Source organism: Astatotilapia calliptera, chromosome 11 (genome assembly GCF_964374335.1).
Source record: "Astatotilapia calliptera chromosome 11, fAstCal68.1, whole genome shotgun sequence".
NCBI lineage: Eukaryota > Metazoa > Chordata > Actinopteri > Cichliformes > Cichlidae > Astatotilapia > Astatotilapia calliptera.
The window spans coordinates 22,522,342-22,537,433 of record NC_137432.1 but is presented as its reverse complement, the minus strand read 5'-3'; the positions used below and the strand labels follow the sequence as shown (position 1 = coordinate 22,537,433).

The 15,092-nt window shown below is 42.9% G+C and overlaps 2 protein-coding genes and 1 long non-coding RNA gene across 3 annotated transcripts in view; 1 reads left to right on the top strand and 2 right to left on the bottom strand.

The window, feature by feature from the left end:
* Positions 1-3,440, bottom strand: part of chrnb2 (cholinergic receptor, nicotinic, beta 2) — a 22,206-nt gene extending 18,766 nt beyond the window's left edge. The window contains exon 1 of the mRNA XM_026183540.2: positions 3,100-3,440. Coding sequence (XP_026039325.1) covers positions 3,100-3,151 — 52 coding nt within the window. The 5' untranslated portion in view covers positions 3,152-3,440. The remainder of the gene's footprint in view (positions 1-3,099) is intronic.
* On the top strand, positions 2,928-12,688 carry LOC145431923 (uncharacterized). Its single transcript, XR_013912244.1, has 2 exons — positions 2,928-3,086; positions 12,122-12,688. It is a non-coding gene; the product is annotated as an uncharacterized LOC145431923 (long non-coding RNA).
* she (Src homology 2 domain containing E) lies at positions 8,751-15,092 on the bottom strand. The gene is made up of 6 exons (XM_026183541.2): positions 14,186-15,092; positions 13,650-13,776; positions 12,076-12,330; positions 11,457-11,835; positions 9,818-9,937; positions 8,751-9,138 (listed from the first exon to the last, which is right to left on the bottom strand). Exons 1-6 carry the CDS (start codon positions 14,630-14,632, stop codon positions 8,946-8,948), a joined length of 1,521 nt encoding a protein of 506 aa, XP_026039326.2. The 5' UTR covers positions 14,633-15,092; the 3' UTR covers positions 8,751-8,945.

The window sequence follows — 15,092 nt, the reverse complement described above, 5'->3', positions numbered from 1 at the left end:
CTTTGCTTCCCTTTAATCTCCCGGGCCACACTGCTGTGTGCTGCTGCTGCTCTTGCTACTACTGCTGCACATTCATTCACATAAACACACACACACAATCTTGCACAAATCACACATGAGAGCACAGGGTTTTACACATGGAATCACGCACACTCTCACATGCGAGTGCAGGCCCGTGCGGTGAATCCGCTGCACATTTTTTAATCACAGATGCTGCCCCTACCCGCTGATCTGATCCTGTTGCTGCTGTGTATTGGGAGTCGGTCCAACGAGATAGAGACAGAGAAAATAAGCAAGCGAGATAAAGCGCGGAAAGAGAAAGCGAGGTTGAGCGAGACGATAGCAGGGCTGCTGTCATGTGAACAATGAGATTCTGCAAAGATCAGATGAGGAAAATCGGTGCACCAAAAAAACCCCAAAAAGTGATGACAGACTAAAGTAAAGGAGCAGAACTTTCTAGACTGTAGCGCTAGCACAGAGATGATTTGTTGATGTGCATTCACACATAGCAGAGGACTACCGTTCCAGTGTATGCATGCACTTATTAAAATATCTTTTAAGATGCAGAGACATCTCTGGCTGATGAGTGTCGCAGACTCTGCTCCATATCCAGTAACCCCTGCATTAGGTCAGCTCAGCCCCACAGACTCTTTTTATTATGCATGGCCTGTTGGGGAAATGACAAGAGACATCCTCCTCACACAGCGAGATGGCCAAATCCTCACGGCAGCCTCTTAGACAGGTGGTGAAATGTCCTTGAGCGTCCTTGCACAGCCACTCAATACAAGACTCCTCCGTGTGTGTGTGTTTGTGTGTGTGTGTGTGTGTGTGGATGCTTATGTAAGTAAATGATGCCGTGGCTCTGGAGGTGTAAACCTATGACTTTTCTCCTCTTCATTCGATCACCACCTTTTTTTTATGCCAGCTATTTTTGTTGTGGGAAATGCATGGATTCTCTCACATGTCTCTTGCCTTCTTCGCCTCTTATATGACGTGAACATTACAATAAAGGACAAACATGACTAAATAAGAACACCGAAATCAACACGTAAGCCTCAAACTAGGCAAAGGTTGTGTTTCCTAAGTATTTAACATTTGTGTGTTTTTGCTTGCTCGCTTGTAGGAAACTTCTTAAACGCCTTATAAGCTCCAGGTGTGTGTGTGTGTGTGTGTGTTTATATGTGCCCAGTGTGCATTTTTCTTCAAACATGTGTTTGCATGTGCTTGTGTGTGGACAGAGTTTATAGTCTCTGAGGATGATGCTAATCAGATTTTCTCCCTTAAGGGAAGATGACTCATTAGTACTCCACAGCTTATGAGGCTCCTTAAAGTGATATCTCATGTTGGCATTTTTAGTGCAAACACCTCTGTTTGAACCGAATATAGGGCAAGAATTGAATATTGTGCAAATTTACACCAGCTTCATACAAAAAAGCGTGTCCTTTGACATTTTAACAATTAGCTCTATTCAGGCTTTTATTGGCATTTAGCTTATTAGATTTTCACTGGAACTCATTATTTTCACTGTAAAACAAAGTCTGTTATTAAATGAATGTTACTCCTGATATTTTTTGATTATTTTCATGTTCTTTAGTTATCTTCATTTTATTGTATGTCTCTAAAGACTTTAGATTTTGTATTTTTGCTAACAAAATCGAGCATTAAATGTTGTTTCCATATAAATCTTAAACGGATGCTTTAACTAGTATACAGCTGCTATTTTTACCAAAGCTGTGCGGTGAGAACGTCTGCAACCGGTGCTTGATGTGATAAGTGGCAGGTTAATGTTAGTTGAAGCACTTTATCTCGTACTATCTGTCTTCGTCATTTCCTCTGAATGCAGTGTGATGAACTATGGGTGTAAAGCTGTCTTTTTTGGGGGGAGGGTGTAAAAGAGGAGTCAAAGCAGCATGTTTTCGCCCTTGGTGATGATGAACGGTTAGTCAGTGCAAGGCAGATGGCCAAGCGTGTGCATGCGCGCGAGTGGACAGAGGTGTGTGCTGTGTGTGTTGCTGCACAGGCAGTCTTTTGCTCTGAGCTGCTGAGCTGGCCTCTGCTCTATCCTCTGCTGTAGATAGGTTACAAAATCTTAAGGCAGTCATAATTCAGCCACTGAGCGGATGTGTTGGAGCGACACCAAAATAAAGCCAACTTACAGAGGTAAAATATGTCCAAACAACCTAAGAGCTTACAGTATTTACTTTAAATGTGCTGCGAGAGCCATAAATAAGATAACCACCCAATGCATGCACCCCATAACAATAAGTTTATCCATCTAAGCTGTTGTGCAAAAACAGAAGGCTTTCCCTGTGCACCCTGATGACACATCATTTGCCCTTTGATGACAGGAAGAAGAAGTTGTTTTAGCCCAACATGCCTCTTATTAACCTGCCCACTCAATGCAAGACCTCAGTGTTAATGAGAGAGAAGGAGAGAGAGGCGAGTGAGTGATAAGATAATTTATTTCTCTCTCAATTAATTAGAAGGAATATGCTAACTGATGCCACAGTGGTTTAGCTGTTGCAGTAGGCTGGTAAATTTCTCATGTATGTTTATCACATGTTTTATTTTCAGTAGAAAAGATTATAAGTTTGATTTAAGTCTTTTAATACGTATCATTTTCATCTGATCTACCAAAATGTGACTAACTCCCGCACACTCAACACTGAAATAGCAGTAATTCCATAGAAGAACATCACACACGTCCCTAAACGCATTATATTAACCCCAACAGAATCTCAGGTTAAATATATCTTGTATTTTATATGCTTACGATGCAAGTGTTTTCCCCCTTTACACTTGCTAATGTATTTTCATTGTGCTCTATGGAGTGGGTATTTCTCCACTACATCATTCCGTCGCGCTCGCTGCTGTTTTAAAGAAAGATGGTGACACAGCAGTGAAAGAGTCGCTTTCTCCACCTCTGCCTCTCCCTAGCGTCTAACCAGTCCTTTTTTTTATTGCATTCACTTCTTCATTACTTGGAAGAAACCTTTTCGGATTCCCTTAATGCACAGACGCGCGGTGTTTTATTGCCCTATGAGGGTGACGCACAAGAGCTTCGATGGAGCCATTATGTGGACAAGGTAGGCTACTCACCTCCCGCAATGGCGAGGAGAGCCAGCAGCAGCAGCGGCGGCCAGCCGTCCATCGTCAAACGTGCGTCCGAGCGCGCTCCGAGCCCGGAAAGGTGTTCACCGGGATGGAGAGGCCACCTCAAGCACGCCCGCAGTGTTAACTCCCTCTCCTCCTCACGACTCAAACCTTTCTTTACTGTCTACCTGTCATGGTGACGTCAGGGCTTTCCGGCGGTCCACACTCCTTCCTTTTCAGGGGAAAATATAAATATCTCGGCGGAGCCAGGTAAGCTCTGCGCTCGGTTGAGTTGTGTTGGCTGTCCGTGCTGAACGTTGCTCAGCGATGCGACGCGCTGGAAAGGCGGGGGCGGGTGAGGGGGGGGGGGGGGGGGGCGCACAGAGGAGCAGGGTGGGGGAGACGGGAGGAGAGGATGTGGCATACCTCTGAGACTCCGTATCTCAGTTAGAGATGCCAGTGTGTTCCCCGCACAAAGTCACACATCACCATAATGTAATAATAAGTACTCCTAGGGTGTGAGTGCTGCTCAGTCTGACTTTATAGTAACCTTGTCAAACTTAATGGGATTTTTATGTTTAGTTAAAGTTCCAGGTCAAATATTTGTGGAGGTGGTAGCTGTGATAATTAAACATAAGCTATAAATGTGATTACATTGGCTTTGCTTATATTAAAAAATATTAACTGTAAATGTAAGAAATCTGGCTGGTGTGTGTGTGTGTGTGTGTGTGTGTGTGTGTGTGTGTGTGTGTGTGTGTGTGTGTGTGTGTGTGTTAATTTGATGCTCTGGTATCTGCCACACCCCACATCTATCCCTATCCTCACACAGGCTCCCCAGGATGGTCTGTAGTCTGAAAGTTGAAGCTTCTGTGTGTCCTTCTCCTCTACCCTTTAGGCCACTAAAGTGACCTCTGATACATGTTTGAGCTGCACAGAATGAAGTTGGAAATGGAAGTTAAGAAACAAATGTGTCCAGGTATTGAGAAAGAGCTGAGACTCACAATCTGATGATAACTGAATGGGGCGATGAAGGGCAATGGGACTCCAGCAAATAATAAAAAAAAAATAGGAGGGGTATAGGAAGGAAGTCAAAAGTGCGTGGGAGAACAAAAAAGCCAAGTAAACAGAAGTATGGGTTGGAGGGAGGAGGCGGTTGCCATAGTGACTCAGAGAAACCAGAAAGCTCCAGGAGGAAGCGACCTGTTTCTCCTTCGTTTTGTCTATTTTCGTCACTGAAGCACACATACACACAGGTGAACACGCGTGCACAAAACACACACTCATGCATAAATGCACACAATAGCAAACTCTTCCACAGTCCTCTGCATGTCTTTCTCTCTCATGCTATCTTTATACACTCTTCCTCCCTCCCTCTGCTGTACAGTTGTCTCCGTCCCCCCCCCCCCACCTATGCTCTGCAGCGAAATGAGCTGACCTGACAGTGCTCCTCCCCTTACTGAGTGCTGTGAGTCTCTCTCTGAATTATTTAAAAGCTGGGACCCCCACGAGTGCTTGTCTTCCCCTAACACCACCTCACGCTCCCTCTCTCTCGCTTCTTTTCTCTGTCCCTTCCTCTCCTGCTGTCATTCCGTCTTCTAGTGGCTGCAGTTACTTCCTGTGCTTCTGTCATGTCTGGGAAACACAAATCAGAACTATGAATCACACAGTGATTACCGGAACAAGACTCAACAAAGTCTAAGAAATTACAGTGGGGAAATGTGACTGCGTTTATAAAAACCTATAGTATTTCTAATTAATATTATTTTTCTTTGCTATAAGTTTATTGTACTCTTACTAAACTGTTGTATCTCACTAAGTGTCTGAGTTTTATAAACCAAAAATCTCCTCCTGCATTTAATTTACTTTCTAAATTTATGTATCAGGTCTTGTCATTGACATAAGCCGGTTCTTGTCATTTTCTTTCACACTGAGAAATTTAACAAGTAGAAATAAATATGGTTAATTCACTCAAAATCTTTTTTTGCTTACAATATTCTGTAGTAAATTAGAGGGTTCATGGTTATAGAAACCACCGGCCAGCTGTGGCCCTTCTGTTTGAGTTTGAATGTTCTCCCTGTGCCTGTGGGTTCTCCCCTGGTACCCTGGCTTCCTCCCACAGTCCGAAGGCATGCTTGTTAGGCTAATTGGTGTGAATGTGAGCATGAATGGTTATCTGCCTCTCTTTGTGTTGGCCGTGTGATGGACTGGCAACCAGTCCAAAGTGTGCCCTGCTTCTTTCCCTGTGACAGCTGAGATGTGTTTGAGCCCCTTGCTACCCCAAACTAGAAAAGTAGGTAAGAGCAATGGGTAGATGATGGATAGATACTATTTGAGTTGATATTTATTTTTTCCGGGAGGATTTGGGAAATGTATTATTATCACTACAAACACAAGATAATTCTGTCATTAGCCACGAGAGGAATTAAATTCTGTATAATTTAGAAATTATGAATAGCACAATACTTAAGAGGATACTAGAGGAGGGGTACCCCTGTGGGCTGTGGGGTTAAGTTACATATATGCAAACTCCACACAGAAATGCTCTGAGGCAACAGTGCTAACCACGGCACCACAATGCTTATGGAAGTGATGAATCATAAATTGGAAATATTTGGTTCAAGTCAGCAGTATCTACAGAGGAGGTCAGCAGAGAGGTACAACAGGTACAACTACAGCAATCTGTAATACACGGCGGAGGCTCTGTCATGGTTTGGACCTGCATTTCAGCCAGTGGTGTTGGAGATCTTGTAAAAATGTATGAAATCATGAAGGTAAAAAAGTACCATAAGGTTTTGATCCACTTTGCACTACTATCTAGAAAGCATTTGATGGGCAACAGTGTCATTTTCTAGCATGAGAATGATCCCAAACTTTATATACTCCTAATATACTGTGTTTGCACATGTTTCAATAAATCACTCCACATATTTCCCATTTTTTAGCCAAATATACAGAGGTGTGGCTCAAGACCTTCACTCAGAGAAAATCTTGGGTGTCCAGAATAAAGACTGCACTGTAAAATAATCACATACCTGTTTATTTTGCACATTTAATTTCCACCACTGCTAAAGAAGACATCTTATATGCAAACAGCAAAGATCTTAAACTGAGCAGTGCACGATAAAACATGCCTATTATCACAGATGCACATATGCTTTTCACTGGGTACCAATGATATTAAAGGCCAACAAAAGGCAAACAAGCATCTAAGATGTTAAGCTGGATGAATACCAGAAACAACTTTCCCCAAAACAGACTCCCCAGAATCCTGCATCCAGCACCCCAGGCCTCTTGTATATTTTGACCCGCTCTGTGATTTAATTAAGAGGACATACAGGACTAACCAGGACAGATCACATGGATGGCAGGAAGGGCAAAATAGTTAGGGCTGTCTGTTGTGTAACATTGCCATTTGTGACACACTGGGTAGCAGGATAGCCAAGATTAGGGACAGCCCTTGAACCGGAATGTCTAGGTTAAATAAAGCCTGTGCAAAACTGAGCATCTGAGTTGCTGAAGTATCAGCGAGTGCTAGATGTTTTGTTTTAGAGCAGACCACAGACTTTGGCCAGTTAAGGAGGCGTCACACAATCAATAAATTTTATTTATGAGCTAGCAGTAAATGGAGTTAATTAGTTTTTAACTTCTGCGACGTTACATGTTGCAGCTTTCCATTCACAAACCAGGCAGTCTGTTCTGTGGGGGACCTTTGATGCTACTATGGCTACAATTATTCATAGCTTTCTTATATATATTGCAGCCTGTCTCTCCTCCCTCTTCCTCTCTCCTCCCTCTCATCATTCCCTGTAGGGACAGCACTACCTCACTCTAACTAATCACCATGGCAACATGGTAATCCCTGAACAGAAAAATGTCTCTCTCACACACAGACGCAAATACGCACACACAGTGACAGAGCGGAACTGTGTGTACACATGGGTGCACACGCTCATGCTTGCACATGCAGTCATGCACACACATTCTGTAAGAGATGCTCATACAACTCAGCACACTGGTGTTTGCTGGTAAGACATATCTTAGCACAAACACACGCTTCCATGCGTCACTGCGAGGGTAAAGCTTTTTCCTGTTTTGTGAGTAGCTTCGCGTGTGTTGGCAAGGATTTAAATATGGCACCTTTGGGGTTGTGTGAGTAAATGCTATTTATGTGTGCACTAGTTACATATGCATTCTGGGTGTATGTGTGCTCATGTTTGTCAGTAATTTGTTTATGACAAATATGTGCATGCATGCATGCGTGTGTGTGTTGTTTTGATTTCAAACTCAGGTCAATGGGTTTTCTAGCTACAGAAGAACAGCCAGCAGATTTACTCTGGTTAGCTTCTCATCTCTGTCATATTGCCTTTTTCCTTGAACCCCCCCTCCTTTGACTTTTTGCTCCTGGCAATCTCTGTGTCTATGAATAACACTGTTTTTCTTCACTCAAAATGAATTGTACTTTATTTACCGAATAAATGTTTTACAGCATTAATATACAGATCACAACATTGCAACAGGGATGAAAAAAAAACAGTGGATAGCCAACAATCGCTCCATACATGTAGTGTTTATGCACAGGTGCAGATCATTCACAGCAAAGGAAGACAGATTTTAAGTCATAAAGGCTTCATACAGTATTTAATTGATTGTGAAGGAAGGTAAATAAAGGCTGATATTCACATATTTGCAGTAGAGAACACTTATACATACTAAAACCATTTTTGCTGACAGGGCACTTTAATGTGATAAGACTCCTCTCGCTACACCAGGTCTAATCATCCAATCAATAAAGCTCTTTCTCTTGACATTAGGAGTGGTCGGCAAATGTGCCCAGTTTTAAGAATAGATCAATAGGCTGATTGACATGTCAGATGGATGAGTGAATGTATTCCAATTGGGTGTATCGACCACACTGAGAGACTAACAAGAGTCGGCCATTTTATTAGGCACACCCGTCCAACTGCTTGTTAATGTATCTAATCATCCAATTGCGTAGCACCGGCCAAATGCATTTAGGCTTGTACACATAGTCAACACAAGCTGCTGAAGTTCAAACTGAGCATCAGAATCGGAGAAATAGGTGACTTAAGAAGGTGACTTTGGTTGTGGCTCAAATATTGGTGCTTGATGGGCTGGTCCTAGTGTTCCTGTCAGCTAACAACAGGAACCTGAAGCTACAGTTTGCAGAGGCTCACCACAACTGGACAACAGGTTGAATAATGTTGCCTGGTCTGATTAGTCTCAATTTCTGATGGTAGTGTCAGAAAATAGCAAAACAGTGGGATAAAGAATGCATCTATCCTGCCTTATATCAACAGTTGAGGCTGGTGGTGTTGGTGTAATGGTATTTAAGGGCACGCTTTGGCCCACGTAGTACTAACTGAGCATTGTTCAAATCACTAGAAATGACAACTCTGTTGCAACTCTGTACTGCAATCAAGTCAGTATGGACCAAAATCTCTGAGGAATGTTACAGGCACCTTGTTGAATCTATGCCATGAAGAATTAAGGCTGATTTGAAGGCAAAGGGGAGTCCACCTGAAATTTCATTTATAGATACACATATCATTTCAGGTGGTGATTTCAGGAATCAAAGCCTTGTTGGTTTAAATGGTAAAATATTCAGGTCTTTACTTGTAGTGTCTGATTTCGACCACTAGGTAGCGCATGTTGGTGATAAAAACTATAAACTATAAGGGCGGAAAAGAGAATCCAAAGCCATGTCTTTGAGTGTGTGTGTGCACATATATCAACATATTTATGTACGTGCCTGTGCAGAGTTGTGTCTAAATGTCTGCGCATGTGTGCGAGTATGTGTGTTTGTGTCTGAGTGTGTCTTTCTTTGTGTATCTTCAGTGTGGCCTGGGCACAGGATGCTGCAGGGTCATGTGCTCTGCTCCAGTGAAAGGCAGTCTGTGTGTGCAGTAGTGGTAGACCAGCTCAGGGATATTGGAGAAAACGCAGCTGCTTTGATCCAGCGTGTAGCACAAGCCCTTACTGCTCTTAGTCTGGGCCACAATGATGTGCACGCAGCTTTGGCTGGTCCTAGTGGAACGAGACAGAGAGAAAGATGCATTTTAAAATGTGTATTTATCATCAGTTTTCTCCGAAGAGACAGTCCTGCACACAGATGACACAACCGGAGGAGATGAAAAAAAATGGAAATATTATCTCTCTCCAAACGAGGCTGTGCATTCTCTGAGTTCAGTGGATGTTTAAATGGGGTTAATGATGTGGACTCTCAAATGAATGAGCAGCGTACAACAAATGTGCACTGAGGCACATGAGCACACGCACGCACACACTCCCACACACAATGGCACCACAGGATTTCAGTCTTTATCCTGGAGAACCTGTTCCTGGCACGCTTGTTGGAAGCGTCTACTCTACAAATGACACACATTCTCATGCATTAACACCTTAGAGGTTTCCACTACAATGGCAGCTATTGTAGCTCCTCAGCAGCGCCTCAAAAAAAAAGCTAAAATCTGGCTTAATCGGACCTGGGTAAAATGTCAGTGAGAAACAACGCCTAAATGTATTTAATGGCAAATGAGAGCATACAATTTTAAGCTGTAAAATACATGTGACAGCAGAGGATAAATGTGCTGTGTCAATTTTTACAATTTTTTGCGTACAATCAAAGGAAGGAAATCAGAAAGACGGATTTGATTATGAAATCTATGCGCATTCATGACAATGCTGTATGACAGCGTGCACTCACTTCAGAGCAATAGAGTATTTGCTGGTTCCTGATTCGCTGTCTCTCACCAAGAAGCTGGCTTCCCTGCAGCGCTGCAGCTGAGCCTCAGCCTGCTGCCGACTCACACTGCCATGGTACCAGCTTGGCATTGAGGCGATGGAGGAGGGAGATAGCGGGGATCAGGGTGCGGAGAGAAACACAACAGATCAGTGACATATAGCATTGTGACATATGGAGTTAAGAGAGATGCCAAGTTCATGATATCACTGAAAGAGGAAAAAAGAGACAGATTGACAGGAGGAAAAAAAACTCGCTGACAATAAATTACAGTCAGTGCAAATTAGACTGACAGGTATGTACTGCAGAAGGAATGAGTCAACAAAGTCAAAGGTAAACTGGAGACGCCAAGGTAAATAAAATGAACGTGTATGGGACTCTGTAGGGTGTCCAGAAAGGCCTATTAGGACACAAGGTGGTGTTGACAGTGGCCACGGGCAGGAACCATACATAAACAGGATGCCAGGAGCCAAAACACACTGACATTCAACCACAACATGAGAAGAACAAATGCTAAGTCCCATCAAAAAAGAAACGCCATGCTTTAATATTACGGGGAAGGAAAGTTTAGAGTTACAGTGAGACTTCTCTGTCTCACCTTAAGGTTGCACCTCTCATCCAACATTTATGCTCAGCGTCTCATCGGGAGGTTTGTTGCTGACTTACCCGTCTGGTATCAAAAGCTTAGTTTCACTAAGAATTATCTGCACTTCCATGTGTAATATATTATGTATCCCTGTATTTATACTGTACTGTATCTGGCTTTGCGGCTCTTCATGATGGAAATTTCCTTGATTTCTTTTAACCTTTACAAAGTCAAACTGATTTTCAGGCAAACAGTTGGGTAGATGGAGGTGGGAAGGGAGGGCTCTTCTAAAAATTGTAGGCTTATCATAAATAAATTTAAAAATGCAGCGTGGAGCTACAGAGCAAGCAAATATGAGGTGCACTTTACCCTGATGATGCTTTGGGAAATGTGATTAATTTAAATTAAGACCTACAATGCACAGATCTGAGATAAAGGTGAGCAGATTTCTTAACCTGTCGTCTCATTTGTTTAATCCCTTTCAACCACTAAATCTGTTCAGGGATGTTGTAGTGGGTGCTAAATTTGATTTCAGCATGCAGAGGTGAGAGGTAGGTCACAGGTCTTTTAAAGAAATGATACATAAAAAGAAAAGACTCTTCCCTGGGGAATATTTTAGGCTTAACAGGTTGGATTTAAACCCTGAACATATTCACATAACACCATGCTAGCTGACAAATAAGTTATCTATATAACTGTATATGTATATTTTACAGGGAATTTCCTTCTGGAGATGAAGGTCTAATAAATTTTATACAGTTATGTAATCTTTTTAAAGTACTGCAGATTTGTTTATTTGACTTTTTATTCAATGTAATTCTTTTTAGTATATTTTGTGTTTCGAAAACCTGTCTTAAATGTCTCTGTTAATGCACGTACTATTTTTGAACATGACAACACCGCCATGTAATAAATCTGGTGGCTTGCGGTCATCGTATTTGTCATTTGTTACTCAAAACTTTACTTGTTTCAGTCCTTACTTATGGACACAAATATGCCTTTTCCCCCCTTCCTTACCTCTGCTTCTCCAGGGGCACGCTGGGGTCCATTTTGTTCGCCTCCCCATCCAGTGGGGGAATGGGAGAGGTAGGAGATGGAGGGGAAAGTTTGGTAGGGCTGGACGAGGGTGAGAGCTTGAGGGTGGGAAAGGAGGAAGATGGCTGTGTAAGAGGGGCGAGTTTAAGAATAGGAGAAGATGGAAAGGAAGAGGAGGAGGAAGATGAAAGAGAAGAGGAGACAAGTGTTTTATGGCTCCAGTTCCTCTGCCTCAGGGTCTGCTGCTGCTGCTGCTGCTGCTGCTGCTGCTGCTGTTGCTGTTGCTGCTGCTGCTGCTGCTGGCGACCAGGGGTCGAATTGTTCTCTTTACTGAGAGAACAATCCACCGCTTCAAACTGAGCTAAAAGAAGCAGGAGAGACAATATCAACCTTTCATAAAAAGTTCTATCAAAGCATGCCAGTGATACCAAAGTAAACATATCTCTGGAAATTAATTCAGAAGGATTGTTTTGTTTCCTCAATAAAGTAAACACAAAATTGCTGTTATGTGTGTGCTGTACAAACAAAATCCACGTTATTCCTCCACACCCTAAACACTAAACCCCCACCCTTCCCGTGATCCCTCCCTCCTTTTCTCTACCTGACAGTGCTCTAACAATGTCCTCCTTTCTCCACTCCCACGGCAGCTCGTACTCTCCAGCTGGACGGACATCAGACTCCGGTCGTGTGACAGGGATCCACACGCCCTCACTGTCGCCTTCCAGTCCTCCTTCGTAGGGTATGTCATAGATGTTTGGGGGTGCAGGCATTCCCTCTTCTGCCTTCCCCTCGCTCTGGCCTCGATCCAACAGGACACACACTTTCAGGAGGTCTTTGGAGCCCCGTCTACGAACCTCTGCAGCAGAATGGATATGTGATTAGCTAACTGTATATAAGATTTGATCAGCTAAAGGCACAGAAAAACAACTAAATTACAGTAGAAAAAAAATTACAAATGTACTTTTACTGAAATAATTTACGTGCCATTTCAAACATAACCACTATAGTCCAAATCAGATATTTTGGACAAAATAAACAACAAAACTGAAGTTTAGAAATATCCTTAGTTTATTACCAGCTTTCACTCAAGTGCACAAATTAGGAGTTTACATCACACAGTCTATAAAGCAACATTGTGCCGATTACATATATAGACTCCACTGTTGTGTCCTTCATTTGCTCGTTTCTTTTAAATAAATCAAGTATTGTTTGAATATTGTCTTTTTTTAACATTTTCGGGGAATTTTAATTGTTATGTTCCTTTTTCTTTTTTTCATTTGGTGCCCGGCAGGTAGCCTGTGTGTCTACACTATTGTGTGACCAAACAATGGATTTACAGGAAGAAAAGGTCAACACAGCCGTTGATTGGCTGACTAACCGGACCGCTTCCTGACTGTTGGGAAGTGATTGGGTGAGACCGGGGGGGAAACCTGTAGGTTTTTAGGGAGGGGTGAGAGGGGGGCTTTCGATTCTTGTCACATGCAGGGGACCATAGAGTAGCTGGTGTCTGTCTCTGTGTGTTTGTGTATGTGTGGAAGGGGAGGCAGGAGGGCATTAGGGCCAATGTCCTATCGAGAGAATGGGGCAAAGGAAACAGAGGCAGGAGACAGGAAGCTGGAAGAGGAAGCTGCACCCATTGTCCCTGCACAACACTGTTACTATAGCCACCGCCAGCGGGGAGGGAAGTCAGTAGAGAGACTGAGGATCTAGCTCGGCTCTCAGTCCCTTTAAAATGATAAGTTAACAAGAATGTGATGTGGTCTAAGTGCTGAGAAACTTAAATAAGATGTATAATTAGTGTTCCTTTATGTGCTCAGAATACATTTGGCTTATCAAGCATGATATACAAAGTGAGGCAAAATGTTAAAAAAGTGGAATTAAGTTCTCAGAAAAACAAAAGATGGTCAAATAAAAGAAAAAAATACAAGGTGAAGGTGTAGGAACGGACATTGCTAGTGTTATTGTTGTGTTTCTATAAGCGACTCTGCCATTCTGTTTAAAGATGTGCTGTAGGCCTAAGTTCACGACTGAATTCTTCTGCGAAATTCACAAAAATATGTCGTTCACATTTGCTCAACTGCTGAGAAAACAGTCCAAATCTCTGGAAAGCCAAGAAGCACCTTCATAATAAAAATTTGGCTGCTGAGATACGAGATCATGTGACCCTGACCTCACCTGTGATGATGACCTGGGCGTCATAAGGCTCCATGTACCCATCATTCACTCCTGCTCTCTCGGCTTCTCTCTGCTCCTTGGTTTTCTCCGCATCAAAAGGATCTGCATAGTCCTCCAGGATAATCAGCTGTTGAAAAGGGAAAAGCACAATGCCGGCCTGCTACCTATTCAAAAGTCACAGAGACAACAAGCAGTGTGTGTGTGTGTGTGTGCGTGTGTGTATGTGTGTGGTGTCCATGACTGAGTGACAAGTAACGGAGGGACAAGCGGAAATACTTGTGCAAGGAGGTCAGCGCATTGTGTTTGCCTGTGTGATCTGAAACAATGAAGTGAAACTGTATTGTATTCTTTTGACAACGATGGAAACTGAATACAGTGTTATGATCTGAGACATGGACGGAAAACACAAAGGAAAGCACTGACCTTAAGCCCTGTACTATAATGATGTTTTCATTAACTAATTCATAAATAAATAGCTGCTGAAATATGAAGACATGTTATATGTGCATGTTATATAATTTCTATAAGTTACTCACCGTTGTTTTAATGTCAGATCGTCCTTTCTCGTTCTCGGGTAGCTTCTGTTGACACATCCCATTGAGTTTGGGGGTCTTTTCTTGTTTGTCCACTTTGATCATCCTGCTGATGTACGCTTGAGCCACACTAGAGGTCCTGACCTGGCGGTTCTCATCCGATGACCCGGTGTCGCTCTTGGCGTTCTTGCGACCTTTTCCAGCCGTGAGACTGTCCCAGACTGTTCCACCAGAACCAGCATTGTTACGACCCAGTTCTGTAGCCGAATTCTTTCTATTTCTCCCTGCCAACAAACCCCCCACTCCCCCATCTCTGCGCTGATTTCCTTTCAAACTGTCTCGTGAAAATGAAGGTTTGGGTCGAGTTTGTGGACCAGATTCGGAGGCTGAGCGCACTCTTTCATTTCCGTTCTTCAGGTTGATGGGGAAATCTCTGAACCATTTTGCCATGGTTGTTAAGTTGATGACACTTCTTACTGATTTTAAACCTTACTAAAAGTTACTGGATTTTTCCCCACCTCCTTGCATTAGCCTCCCCCTAAAAGTTACTTTTAGCCGTTCTCAACAGCTCCAACTTTACGCACACTCACTTTGTTCACACTTCGACTGAAGTAACTTTGGTATGCAAGGGTATCTGACTAATCACTTTAAGCAGAGCCCACTTTATGATTCTATGCTGATTCCTAGCTCCTGCGACTCTCTCACAACTTCTGGTGCGTCTTGGAGATCATTAGCCAGCTGCTCTGTGTTGCTGTCACCCTGCACCTGCAGTAACAACTATCCCTGCAATTTGAAAAGTAACTTTTGCAGAGCATAAACTCGAAAGAATTGGAAGTTTTTCTTTGAACCCAGTAAAGATCCCATTCCCGGAGCGTGAGATGGTGCGTCCAGTCTGTCGACCAGGCGAAGT